General features: G+C 41.7%; 1 protein-coding gene across 4 annotated transcripts in view; it reads left to right on the forward strand.

The window, feature by feature from the left end:
* The first annotated feature begins 786 nt into the window (after positions 1-786).
* The window catches only part of LOC115156180 (solute carrier family 35 member F5), a 34,550-nt gene continuing 21,335 nt past the window's right edge, over positions 787-14,001 (forward strand). The window contains exons 1-12 of one of the 4 annotated variants that reach the window (XM_029703534.1): positions 787-1,255; positions 1,704-1,798; positions 2,228-2,300; positions 2,406-2,547; positions 3,072-3,221; positions 3,391-3,456; positions 3,597-3,678; positions 9,807-9,997; positions 10,638-10,719; positions 10,976-11,063; positions 11,147-11,211; positions 11,581-11,685. In XM_029703534.1, coding sequence (XP_029559394.1) covers positions 2,413-2,547; positions 3,072-3,221; positions 3,391-3,456; positions 3,597-3,678; positions 9,807-9,997; positions 10,638-10,719; positions 10,976-11,063; positions 11,147-11,211; positions 11,581-11,685 — 964 coding nt within the window. In that variant the 5' untranslated portion in view covers positions 787-1,255; positions 1,704-1,798; positions 2,228-2,300; positions 2,406-2,412. The remainder of the gene's footprint in view (positions 1,256-1,703; positions 1,799-2,227; positions 2,301-2,405; positions 2,548-3,071; positions 3,222-3,390; positions 3,457-3,596; positions 3,679-9,806; positions 9,998-10,637; positions 10,720-10,975; positions 11,064-11,146; positions 11,212-11,580; positions 11,686-14,001) is intronic. The other 3 variants (XM_029703535.1, XM_029703533.1, XM_029703536.1) reach the window with 3 other exon arrangements.

Genomic DNA, 14,001 nt, shown 5'->3' on the forward strand with positions numbered 1-14,001 from the left:
CTCAATATCTGCGGTGCTGCTCGTGGTAACGTAATTTCGCTAAGTCTACCTTTAATGACAAGTTGTATTGAATGATAGTGTCCTAGGATCAGAAGGACCAAAGTAGTGGAATAGTTGTGAGGTTTTAATGGATGTAGGGTTAGTTGGTAGTGCTTTTTTTTAAACAATTATTCATTTTTTCCCTCCCCTTTTTGTGTCACAAAGTGTAATGAACTAATTTCACACTCTAGAACAGTAGACGGACACACAGCCCACACAGGTTGGCGACATGCACCTCTAACGTATGCTTGCGGACTGCCATAATATCATAGAACAAGAAGAAGAATTAGGAGTGTTAATGGGAGGCATTAATGTTATTATGAAGAATCGAGAGAGGGTGTAGTAGTGCGATTCTGCTGGGTCCCAGCCCACAGCATTGAGAGTAGAGGTGGATCAAATGAAAAGGTATATTCCTAGTGTTTGTGACACCTGCCGTTTGGTGAGACGTAGACCCGGTGGCAATGGCGCAACTGAGAATACCTTCTGTGTTGTTGAGCTTTGACAGAGTTTTTACCCGATAAAGTCAGGTTAGGTTATATTTGCTATTCTGTGAGGTCCTATGTTCCGAACCCGCTACGGTGCTTTAGGTTCCCACGATGTGAGAAATGTGCAGGAGGGCATAGTCAGAGGAACATTACAGTTGGAATGAGAAAGCACTGTATGTCAACTGTTGGTGTGCCCATGAAGCTGGGGATCCAAAGTGCCCTGTGAGAGAGAGACAGGTTGAGATTACCAGAGTTTGTGAGGGCACGTTTCCTAGCTGAGGCAGTGAAGAGAGTAGAGGACTGAAATGTGACCGAGATGTGCAATTCGCACTCTGACCTGCGAAAGACAGCAATATGCAACACCGCGTCTCGTCTGCCGGAAAGCGACAAGAAGAAGAAGAAGAAATAGTGTCGCCACAGTTATAAACTTTATATCACAAGTCTCAAAGAAGTCTAAAAAACTGGACATTATTGTGGCTGCAGCAGAAAAGTTTTTGGGACGCATAGTAGATGGCGGGATGCACATTACATTCTGTGATCGCCAATAATATACCATAGAAGAAGAGAAGGAGTGTTCATGTTTACATCCAAACCAGTTTAGATATTGGTATTATCATCGCATACTGTACGTTTATTACTGATGATCCAGCAGTTGTATTTTTCTGCAAAGGCGAAGAAGTAACGACCACGTCAAAAAGAACGAAGCCTACTTGCCATCTAACGGTAACTAGGTAAATACGAATGGTTGTTGATGTTGCCGGCTAGCTAGCCAACTTAGCCTGCTAGCCTGCTAAGTTAGCTGTAACGTTAAACTTCAAGATAGCTAGCTAATGTTAGCTAACAATGGCCTCCGTATGTTTCTACAGTACTGCAGGTCCCATATTGCAACAAAAAAGACATTGCTTGCTATATTGTAAACTAATTCAGGTACACTAAATTAGCTAGCATCTGGCTAATTTGCATGTAGCTAACAAGCTTGTGAGTCGTGGTGAGCAGAGGAAGAAATTGTTGCTCTTGCTAGCTCACGTTAGGTATCGAAAGGTCTTCATTTGAAGATGATGGGGCCTTATGGTTAGAAGGGAATACATGTACCATACGCAGTCAGGGAGGTACAGGAAGCAATCGTTGAGGTGGAGAATCAGGTTTTCTATAGATAACTCAGACAGTGTTCTTTATCAGGCTGAAGGTACGTATGCCTGAGGGTGGAGACGATCGGGTTCCTAGAGGTGTACTTTGACACTAGGCCAACTTGGGCAGAACGCATCGAGAGACTGGTGAGAAAGTGTACAAAGGTTCTAAATGTGATGCGCCGTCTGACAGGGAGAGAGTGGGGTCTGGGCGGTCCTCACTGTAGACCATGTATGTATTTGTGGGGAAACCAGTTCAAAAGAGCAATTGAATAGATGTGAAAATAATGTGTTAAATTGAGTTTGTAATGTCACAAAAAAGACAGTAGCTTTGGTTGATGTTGCTCTGAACAAAACCCACATTCTTGTGTCCTGGGAAACTGTTTTCACCAAACAATTAGGCCTAGCCTATGTCATCTTTCTGGTTTCCAGATGTCCATATGGATTTTCACCCCAACAGCAACGCTCAGTGTTACATAACAATCTTAATTGATAAGAGATTGCCGGTGATGAGCTCTGTGCACAGCAGATAGGAGGACTGTTGCACAATTTTTCTCATGATCTACTTTGACACAGTTTCAGATTCCTGCCTGACTGAGGAGAGTCAGATCGTCCAAAACGCTGAAGAATCCTGTATTAGGATTTCCAGGTACTGTCACTGTGTCACATCTGAAAAACATCTGACATTTTGGTGTTTGGTATTACAGTTTGTGAAAAGTTTTTTTAAATGTGTGTTTGTGTGTTTGTCAAGCAGTGTCCAGATGGTGTGGGTGTTCCTCATGAACCGCATGGGGTCTCAGGGCAGCACAGTGGCCCAGCGGAGACGCATGGCCCTGGGGGTGGTCATTCTTCTGCTGGTGGACATCATCTGGGTGGCCTCCTCTGAGCTCACCTCAGTAAGACACTAGCATTTCCTGTAGTCCCCTGGTTCTGCAGGCCACAGGTCTACTTATTCTTGTATTTGCATTTTAGCTTGGAACTGATTGTCAGGTGCACTCTCTAGACAGACGGTGCACAGGGAGACATGAAAACCAGCAACACTGCAGAACTGGATCGCCTGGGTTAGGCAACCCTTATTTTGGCTAATATGCTAAAGCTTAAGACTAGTGCTCAATTATAAGACAATGCTTGACCCCTAACCCCTACCCGATAGATTTAAAAGGATTGAATATGGTAGTAGCTTCACCTTGCCTTCCAGTGGTGTCATGTTTTCACTATGTTGCTAATAATATCTGTCCTGCCTTAGCAGAACTACACAAGTAGGGACTAGGTGGCAGTTTTGAATACTAGGATTAGCCACATCATTAGTTTCAATGTGACCTCTCCCTATTTATAAAAAAAATAATCTGCACGGGATCGGTTTTAAGTTCCAGCCATTCGTACAGTAAGCCATGAGTATTTTCTCTATTTTTCCCCCCAGTACATATTCAAGCGGCAGGAGTACAACAAGCCCTTCTTCAGCACGTTCACCAAGACCTCCATGTTTGTGCTGTACCTGCTGGGGTTCCTGCTGTGGCGGCCATGGAGGCAGCAGTGCACGGGCAGTCTCCAGGGACGACACGCAGCCTTTGTACGTATAGCACTGATGTCTCACAACCACAGGGGGGCAACGATATATTGTTGTTTCCATCTAAAGATGAATTGGTGCTTAGTGCAGTATCTTAGTAGTGGTCGTTGATACTATGTTGATTTGCTATGATAAAACAGCCCAGTCTAACCTATAGCGCCTCTCTCCACAGTTTGCTGATGCCGAGGCCTACTTTACCCCCTGTATCAACGACACTAGTTTGAATGACCATACCCTTGTGAGTATAATTGATTTGCTTTTTGTATTCTCTCTTACTCTCAATTAGATTTTACTGTTGGCTGGCTGAATATACTGTAATGATGATAAGTAATGCTTATAGTTGAGTGCATTAGTTGAACTCTATTTTTCTTTCTTCAGAGTGAACCCTTGTATGTTCCAGTGAAGTTTCAGGACCTTCCGACTGAACAGACAAACTGTGCCATTGGAGATTGTGATTCCAGTGAGTATTACAACTTTTTTTTAAATAGAGAAATAACATCTTTAGAAGACTAACCAACAGACTGATCTATAAATAATGCAATGTATTGCCTTTTTCTGCTGGTAAATGAAGCCTTCAAACTGATACAGTGCATTTGGAAAGCATTCAACCCCTTTTGCTTTTGTTACAAAGCGGGATTAAAATGGATTTAATTGTCATTTTCTGTCAACGATATACACAAAATACTCATGTCAAAGTGGGGAAAAAATAACACTCATATAACTTGATTAGTTATCAGCCCCCAGAGTCAGTACATGTTAGAAACACATATTTGGCAGCAATTATAGGTGTAAGTCTTTTTTGGTAAGTCTCTCTAAGAGCTTTGGACTAGAGGTGACAACTAGACCAGTTCCGTATAGACCTTGTCAGATCCAGACCTGATCCAAGTGAGGGAAGGAGCAGAACAGTTATTTTTTTAAGCTACTTTATGAATAGGTGCTGATAAAGAGCGAGAGGAGGGAGAGAGGTGCCGCTCAAGCAGGTGGGGGAGGGGCCGATCTGTGAGTGAGTGACACAGGGAGGAGGGAGGGAGAGACAAGAGACAGCAACCAACCAAGCCGATTAGTACTATACTAGACTAATAGCTGCCATAGATAGGTTATTTATAATCAAATATGATTACGTAGTACCTGTCTGCGACTGTAGCCTTTTGCCGCTTTATGATTGGCCAACAACAACAACAAGCTACAAGCTTCACTCTCTTGAAAAGCAAGAGCATCTCTGTCTACTGCAGCAGTCTTGTTCGGATCTGTACGGGCCCTTCTGGACAAGTCAGTTAAAATTCCACATACCCGATACCCGTGACAATCATATCAGATCCGACACAGACCCGTGACATTATTTTGAATTCTGGATCCGTCTTTCAATGTTTTGTATTCGGGACAAAAAGTTACTTTTTTGCCACATTCTTTGCAGTATTACATTACTGCCTTGTTGCAAACAGGATGCATGTTTTGGAATATTTTTATTCTGTGTAGGCTTCCTTATTTTCAGTCTGTTTTTAGGTTAGTATTGTGGAGTAACTACAATGTTCATGATCCACCCTCAGTTTTGTCCTATCATAGCCATTAAGCGATGTAACTGTTTTACAATTACTTTTGGCGCATCATAAAATCCCTGAGCAGTTTCCTTCCTCTCAGGCAACTGAGTTAGGAAGGACACCTGTATCTTTAGTGACTGGGTCTATTGATACACCATCCAAAGCCCAATTAATAACTTCACCATGCTGAAAGGAATATTCAGTGTCTGTTACTTTTTTCATATATTTTTTCACCCGTCTACCAATCGGTGCCCTTCTTTGTGAGGCATTGGAAAACCTCCCTGGTCACTACGCGACTGAGGGACCTTAAAAGCACATTTTTACTCCTGAACTTATTTAGGCTTGCCATAACAGAGGGGCTGAATACTTATTGACTCAAGACATTTCATCTTTTCATTTGAATTATTTGGAAAAAATTTGTCAAACTAAAAATCCACTTTGACATAATTGGATATTGTGTGTAGATTAGTGATATAAAATCTCAATTTGATCCATTTTAAATTCAAGCTTTAGAAGTCGTCAAGCCAATGTGGAAAAGGTACTGGGGTTAAATACTTTCTGAAGGCACTTACATTTACCAGATAGAAATAATGAGTGTTGTTGAAAGAAACCCTTCAATAATCAATATTTTATCACATTGGAGAGTAGGAATCCTGTGAACTGTCTTGGTATTTGAGATTACCTTTTCTATTTTCAATAATTTACTTGTTTTACCCTATGAGCAATCTTTCTTCTCTACATAAGAGAGCTAGATGTGGTGAAATGAAAAGATAATTAACTGACAGAATATGATCATCCTGACCACCGTGGGGATAAGGAGCCTCGCATATCTTGAATTTACTGTTATTAATTGTTTTTAGATGTAAGATAAGCCGTCTTGACAGTCTACAACCACACATGGTCCTGTAATTTGACTGGCAATGTGTCCAGCTGTCTCCCTCCCTCGAGTTGTATTGGCTTCTCATCTTGTTGCAATTTTCACCAAAGATGGGTAAATATTAGGAATTGGTTTAAACATATTAATAAAATAATAGCCCTAACATTATAATAAATAATAGTAATGTGTATATTCTTTGGTCCCAGAACCAAATTATTGCGTGAGCACTGGCCTCCGGCCTGCAAATTGATTTGATTGACAGCTGCTTCTGAAGCCTCTGCACCTCAGCTTCCATCTTCTGGTTCTTGATCTTTTCAGGATATTTTCAAGGAGCAGCTTGTGAGACTGTTTCTTCTTGAGGACTTTCATTCTTCTTAAAGTGGCACTAAATGCATTGACGACTTCTCACCACACAGCTGATCGTTTTCAACAGCTGGTCTCTGATTGTTTCTAAGTGCTTATTAGTTCTTGTTCTCCTTTCCACAAAAGTCCACATTCAGTCCGTCCCTCTTTTTAATAAGTTTGCTGTAATAGTCTCTCATGATGTCATGGGTCTCATCCCAGCTCTTGGTAGAATCCACAACAGATTTGTAAAACTCCTCCGGAGACATGGGAGAGGCAACAACATTAAAATCAGACTCCCTCTCATCTCCACCAAGTGAAGATCACAGGCTCAAACCTTCTAAGGGTATATTTCCAATTGTAAATGTCGTCAGATCTTTGATTCAGAATAAGATTGCAAGAGTTGACAAAAGTTGTTCCAATGAAGTTCTGCAATTATCCACCAGAGAGACAGAAAAATCAGCGGAATCTTAGCTTGCCAGGTGAGGACTGAATTCAGAAATTCTCTTGGCAACAATTTAACCAAACATTCAGAATTTGAAGGTCCTTTGGATACAAAGCCTTCACAACAATGATTTATTTCACAACAATTCAAGCAAGCATAACACATTCTAGGTTTTCCTAGGAAGAAACATGTAAAGACCTTAGCAAATAATGAAGTTGTAGAATGGAAAATACACTTTGCGGTGTTGACCAACAGAGGGGGCTGTTGAGCTGTTCAATGTGATGGCCCTCCCAGGTTTGACTCAGGAGAGTGAGTCGATAAACAATGTGAAAGGAAAGGTTGTCTCATGAGAACTCTGTCTGACCATTGAGTGACACTGGGGCTTAGTTTTCTATGAGACAATGACAGGATTTCATATTTCTCTGTCTTGGCTGATCGTTATTGGCTGATTACAGTATGTCTCTAGAGGGCTGCATTACAGGCCCTGACAGAGATCATTATGGCGCGGTCGTAATTTTTCATGCTGCAGGCGGGACCGGGTGGTCAGACTGACAACTTTAGGATTAACATATTTTTAGACCCGCAGATTATTTGAAAACTGTCGTCTTACCATTTTGTATGCGTTAACCTATCTTTTTTATTAAAAGCACGTCTCTGTCACACTATTCACAAACTCTCATCATTCGCTGCTTCAAGTTAAGTAGCCTATCTCTCCTAGTTGGGCGTGCGGAATCAAGTGCACATTTTTTTGGATCATCATTCTTTGCGCCTTTTCCTTTGCCTGCAAATCGTCCCGCTCCTAAAGGTAGGCTATATGCAAACCGTAGCTCAAGAGAAAGTCAGTGTCCGCTCTCATCATTCTTACTGCTTCAAGTTCAATAGCCTACCTTCACTCTCCTAGTTGGACGTGCGAGATCAGGTGCTCGTGTGGTCTCAATTCAATAGAGTAGACCTATCGGCACTAGGCTATGTATGGGTGGTGAAGCACGGGACCGTTATCTTTCCAAGAAAATGTACTTCATAAACTTGATTAGGCTATAGTTTACTACATTGTCTTATCAGATCACTTGTTATCTGCCTGTAAATCATCCCACTCCTAAAAGGTAGGCTATAAAACGTAGCTCAAGAGAAAGTGCAAATGTCCGCTCTCCTCCAACTTTGGCTCTCTTGCAAACTATGTTTAGCCTATTGGCTGATATAGCCCATTAGGCCTAATACCGATAGCCTAATACAATGGGCCGAGTGAGAATCTCTGGTAATTTAACCTGTTTCTTAAGTTATTTTTGCGCATATAAGGCCCAAAATTGCTAGGACCAAAGCTGCCAAGCGAGCTGAGTCAGATACACCTAAAATAACATTTGCAGGACTGTGAAACCTGTTTTTGTGGGCGTGGATGGGAGTCAGACAAAAAGCCATCGGAAGCAGGCGGGTGATGTATGAAAAGCTGCAGGATGAAGAAATCGGTCCCGCAAAGACCTCTAAGGGTCTCACATTTTCAAGTCAATCAATCAAATCACATTTATTTATAAAGACCTTTTTACATCAGCAGTTGTCGCAAAGTGCTTATACAGAAACTGAGCCTAAAACCCCCAAAGAGCAAGCAATGAAGATGTAGAAGCACAGTGGCTAGGGAAAACTCCCTAGAAAGGCAGGAACCAAGGAAGAACCAGGCTCTGAGGGGTGGTCAGTCCTCTTCTGGGTGTGCTGAGGTGGAGATTATAAGAGCACATGGCCTTTAAGGCCAGATTATTCTTCAATATGTTCAAACGTACATAGATGACCAGCAGAGGAGGGTCGTAACAGCAGGTCCAGGACAAGGTAGCACGACCGGCGAACAGGTCAGGGTTCCATAGCCACAGGCAGAATAGCAGAAACTGGATCAGCAGCACAACCAGGTGGACTGGGGACAGCCAGGAGTCGTCTGGCCAGGTTGTCCTGAGAAATTATCCTAGGGCTCAGGATCTCCAGGAGAATTACACCAGATATGACAGTCTGTCCCTAGCTCCCCGGCACATAGAGTATTAAAGCATACAGTGGGGGGGAAAAAGTATTTGATCCCCTGCTGATTTTGTATGTTTGCCCACTGACAAAGAAAGGATCAGTCTATCATTTTAATGGTAGGTTTATTTGAACAGTGAGAGACAGAATAACAACAAATATCCAGAAAAACGCATGTCAAAAATGTTATAAATTGATTTGCTGCTACTCTCTGTTATTATCTATGCATAGTCACTTAAGTAACTCTACCTACATGTACATAATTACCTCAATTACCTTGACACAGGAGGTGCCCCCGCACATTGACTCTGTACCGGTACCCCCTGTATATAGCCCCACTATTGTTATTTACTGCTGCTCTTTAATAATTTGTTATTCTTATCTATTACTTTTTTGGGGGATATTTTCTTAAAGCTTCATTGTTGGTTAAGGGCTTGTAAGTAAGCATTTCACTGTAAGGTCTACACCTGTTGTATTCGGCATGTGACAAATACTATGTATTTTATTTGACTAAAGAGTTGAGTCTTCAGTAAAGACGTAAAGGTTGAAACCGCGTCTGCATTTCTAACATGGATCGGCAGACCATTCCATAAAAAATTTGCTCAATAGGAGAAAGCCCTGCCTCCAGCTGTTTGCTTAGAAATTCTAGGAACAATAAGGAGGCCTGCGTCTTGTGACCATAGCGTACTTGTAGGTATGGACCGCAGGACCAAATTGGCGAGATAGGAGTAAGTCCATGTAATGCTTTGTAGGTTAGCAGTAAAACCTTGAAATCAGCCATAACCTTAACAGGAACCCAGTGTAGAGAGGGGTTCTAGTTAAGATTCTAGCAGCCATTTTTAGCACTAACTGAGGTTTATTTAGTGCCTTATCCAAGTAGCCATGAGTAGAGCATTGACGTAGTCTAATCTTGAAGTGACAAAAGCATGGATTAGCTTTTTCCGCAGTGCTACGAAGATGGAAAAAGGAGAGATCAGGGTCGAGAGTAACGCAGAGGTCCTTCAGTTTTATTTAAGATGACTATACAACCATCGAGATTGATTGTCAGATCCAACAGCAGATCTCTTTGTTTGGACCTAGAACTAGCATCTCTGTTTTGGCTGAGTTCACGTGATGGGCCACATTTGAGGAAAGTGGTAATTGTGGTTTTAATTCGAAAGCTGCCCTATTCAATCCCAGGCTATTGTGCCTAAAGCACAGTATAGGGTATGAGATGCTTTTCAGAGAATGACTGCAAAATGTTCTCATGGTTTTGGTTCCTAAAACAATGACATAAGCTAAAGCATGCTTTTTTTCTACTTAAAGTTTTCATTGTCAGGTTAATTCTATTGGTCATGCTGTGACCCATCTACCACTTTACCCCCTATCCTTTCCCTCCAACCTCTCAGCCTCTAAAAAGCAGCGGGTGCGCTTCAGCAACATCATGGAGGTGCGCCAGCTCCCGTCCACACAGGCCCTGGAGGCCAAGCTATCGCGAATGTCCTACCCTGCCGCCAAGGACCACGAGTCCATGCTGCGCACAGTGGGAAAGCTCACCGTCACCGACGTGGCCAAGATCAGCTTCTTCTTCTGCTTTGTGGTAAGTTAATTCAAGTCTAATGCAAATAACTTTATTTTTATCCGTTTGAGGGGAACTTTTTTTTGTCAGTGTGTGTAGACATGACTTGTTAGACTCTCAGACATTCTGTATACTAGCTTGGAACTTCTGTATTAAGTTGGAGGGGGGAAAAATTATATCAAAATGCGTCTTTGGAGTACCTACATTTGGGGTCTGGTTCAAATGCATTTGGCTATAAGAGCTTTTTGATGATGTCTCTCATTACTGACATTACTGTCAATTTGCTAGCTAAGTTGACCGAAACATTCCTGTTATTGTCATTGAGTTATTGCTGGTGGTACTACTCATTTTGCTGCAGAGTGTGTTTGCTGAAGAATACGTTAAACAAGTCATGGCTTTGGACTTCTCCCTTCATGAATAGTGTAAATGAGTATAAATTAACACATTATGCGTGTAGAATCTTCAACTCGTTTGTCTTACCAACTTTGGGCTTGTAAACAAATATATTTGTATCATAACTCATTTCCCACATGAGCAATGACCCAGAACTGAGGGTAGACTACAGACACGATAAGTAATAGTAAGTAAACTACCATCTTTGGTACAAATCAGAGGTGTGTCATGCTGACACTTCTCCCTCTTCTACGTCTCTCCCTCACAGTGGTTCCTAGCAAACCTCTCCTACCAAGAGGCCCTGTCGGACACGCAGGTTGCCATAGTGAACATTCTGTCCTCCACTTCAGGTGAGTCCATATACTAAATGTGATTTTACTCAGCGAAATGTACATGTAGGATCTTACAATGAATAGAAAAAACACGGATGATTGTTACTTTTTTCTAATACAGTCATTATGGGCCTTTGTAATAACATTGTTGCAAAGAAATGTTCCAATGTTGGAAAATCACAGCATTGTGTATTTAAACATTTCACCTTGAACAGGTTGAACTCTGTACAGTACGTGTTGTGAACAGTCTCGCTGTTATTGTCCTCCTCACCAGGTCTCTTCACCCTCATCCTGGCGGCCATATTTCCCAGTAATAGCAGCGACCGCTTTACTCTGTCCAAGCTCTTAGCTGTGGCTCTGAGGTAAGCCTTGACATCAGCTGAATTATTATAGTTACTCTGGGTTGTTACTCTGTAGTTACACTGTCTGGTCTCTTTCCCCGTAGCATGGGAGGAGTGGTTCTGGTCAGTTTCTCCAGCATGGACAGCCCTGACGGAAAAGGCACTATAGGTAACCAGGGAGATAATCTTCTTTCCTCAAAATCTTTTGTTTTTGTTAGGCTTTTTCCCCCCTATATTCCTTATTCCTGCCTCCTGTTACCCTCCTATCCCACTTCATATTGGTTGTATTTTTCATGTCTTGTACTGTACTTGATGTACTACTTTAATGCATCCTTGTGTCATATAAATATGCTATATAAAAACAATGTATTATTAAACCATTAAATCTACTCTGAAAGTGCAAGCCATGCCACGATGTCACGTTTGCTTGCATTGCTAGCAGAAAAACCCTTTGGCGTGTAACCATGAGAGTTGTAACTCATGATACAGGGATATATTAGCGTGAGATAACGTGATGATGAAGTCATGTTGTGTTCAGGCTCTCTGTGGTCATTGGCTGGGGCTGCTCTGTACGCAGTCTACATCGTCATGATCAAGAGGAAGGTGGACCGGGAAGACAAGCTGGACATCCCCATGTTCTTTGGTATGTAGATCATAGTTATATCTATGACCTTTCTTACTAGAGTCAAGTGTGGCAGCTTGGTCTGCTGTTGATTTTCAGATGCTCTTTTATTTCCTGATATAACTCTATGTAATGATCCTGAATTGATTATAGGTATATACAGTGCCTTCGGAAAGTATTCAGACCCCATGATTTTTTCAAAATGTTATGTTACAGCCTTATTCTAAAACGGATTAAATAAATAAAAATCCTCAGCATTCTACACACAATACCCCATAATGACAATGCAAAAATACGTTTTTGGAAATTTTACCAAATGTATTAAAAATAGAAAACAGAAATAATTTATATACATAAGTATTCAGACCCTTTGCTATGAGACTCGAAATTGAGCTCAGATGCATCCTGTTTCCATTGATCATCCTTGAGATGTTTCTACTTGATTGGATTTTCCACCTGTGGTAAATTCAATTAATTGGACATGATTTGGAAAGGCAAACATCGGTCTATAAAAGGTCCCACAGTTGATAGTGCATGTCACAGCAAAAACCAAGCCATGAGGTCGAAGGAATTGTCCGTAGAGCTCCAACCCCAGATTGTTTCGAGGCACAGATCTGGCAAAGGGTACCAAAAAAAAATGTCTGCAGCATTGATGTCCCCAAGAACACTGTGCCCTCCATCATTCTTAAATGGAAGAAGTTTGGAACCACCAAGAATCTTACTAGAGCTGGCCACCTGGCCAAACTGAAAAATCGGGGGATAAGGGCCTTGGTCAGGGAGGTGACCAAGAACCCAATGGTCTCTCTGACAGAGCTCTAGAGTTATTCTGTGGAGATGGGAGACCTTTCCAGGAGGACAACCATCTCTGCAGCACTCTACCAATCAGGCCTTTAAAGAAGAATGCCCTGACGGAAGCCACTCTTCAGTAAAAGGCACATGACAGCCTGCTTGGAGTTTGCCAAAAGGCACCTAAATATTCTCTGGTCTGTTGAAACCAAGATTTAACACTTTGGCCTGAATGCCAAGCGTCATGTCTGGAGGAAACCTGGCACCATCCCTACAATGAAGTGTGGTGGCAGCATCATGTTTGGGGATGTTTTTCAGCGGCGGGGACTGGGAGACTAGTCAGGATAGAGGGAAAGATTAACGGAGCAAAGTACAGAGAGATCCTTGATGAAAACCTGGTCCAGAGCGCTCAGGACCTTAGACTGAGGCGAAGGTTCACCTTCCAACAGGACAACGACCCTAAGCACACAGCCAAGACGACGCAGGAGGGGCTTTGGGACAAGTCTCTGAACGTCCTTGAGTGGCTCAGCCAGAGCCTGAACCCGATCGAACATCTTTGGAGAGACCTGAAAATAGCTGTGTAGCAACGCTCCCCATCCGACCTGACAGAGATTGAGAGGATCTGCAGAGAAGAATGGGAGAAACTCCCCAAATAAAGGTGTGCCAAGCTTGTAGCGTCATACACAATAAGACTCGAGGCTGTAGTCACTGCCAAAGGTGCTTCAACAAAGTACTGAGTAAAGGGTCTGAATACTTATGTAAATGTTCATTTTTTTATAAATTAGTAAAAATGTCTGAACTATTTTTGCTTTGTCATTATGGACAAAGATTGAGGATTTTTTTTAAATATATTTTTTGTCCATTTTATAATAAGGCTGTAACGTAAAAAAATGTGTAAGAAGTCAAGGGGTCTGAATACTTATCGAATGTACTGTATAAACATACCTTATCGCCGACTTTGTTGGCTGTCTCCTTGTTTTACACCCGAGGGTATTGGAAACCAATCTGTATGATATTCATTTTCATGCACACAAGCAATTGGTACTTTGTAAAGAGACTGGATTGCGTGATAACATTTCCCATCAACCCCTACCTTTAACAAACTAAAGGCTAAAATATCCCTATTTACAAAATCAAAAGCTATTGGGAAATCAATTAAGAATGCAAAAGTAGGCTTGTCTTAATGTAATCTATTTCTGATTATTGTACAGACCCGAGAAGATATGGGATTTGGGATTCACTATAAACTTATACCAAGTGGATGGCTGTATACTGTACTCAAAACAAATTTGGAGCAAATCATATAGGATGTCATTTAATTCAGGGGATTTTAAAACTTCATTAGGCAGTTCATCAATGCAAAATGCGTTCCCATTTTTTGCAGGGTCAATCACCTTAACTTCTGCCACAGACAGCTCCTCATTTAAGTACGGGTTACATATATAAGAGGCTTCTAACATTGTATTTTCCAGTTTAGTTCTCAGGTAACATATGTCTATAAAATTCTTCCTCCAAAATATGCAACATTTTCATTACCTGAGAACAAACTAA

The sequence above is a fragment of the Salmo trutta genome, chromosome 20 (assembly GCF_901001165.1).
Source record: "Salmo trutta chromosome 20, fSalTru1.1, whole genome shotgun sequence".
NCBI lineage: Eukaryota > Metazoa > Chordata > Actinopteri > Salmoniformes > Salmonidae > Salmo > Salmo trutta.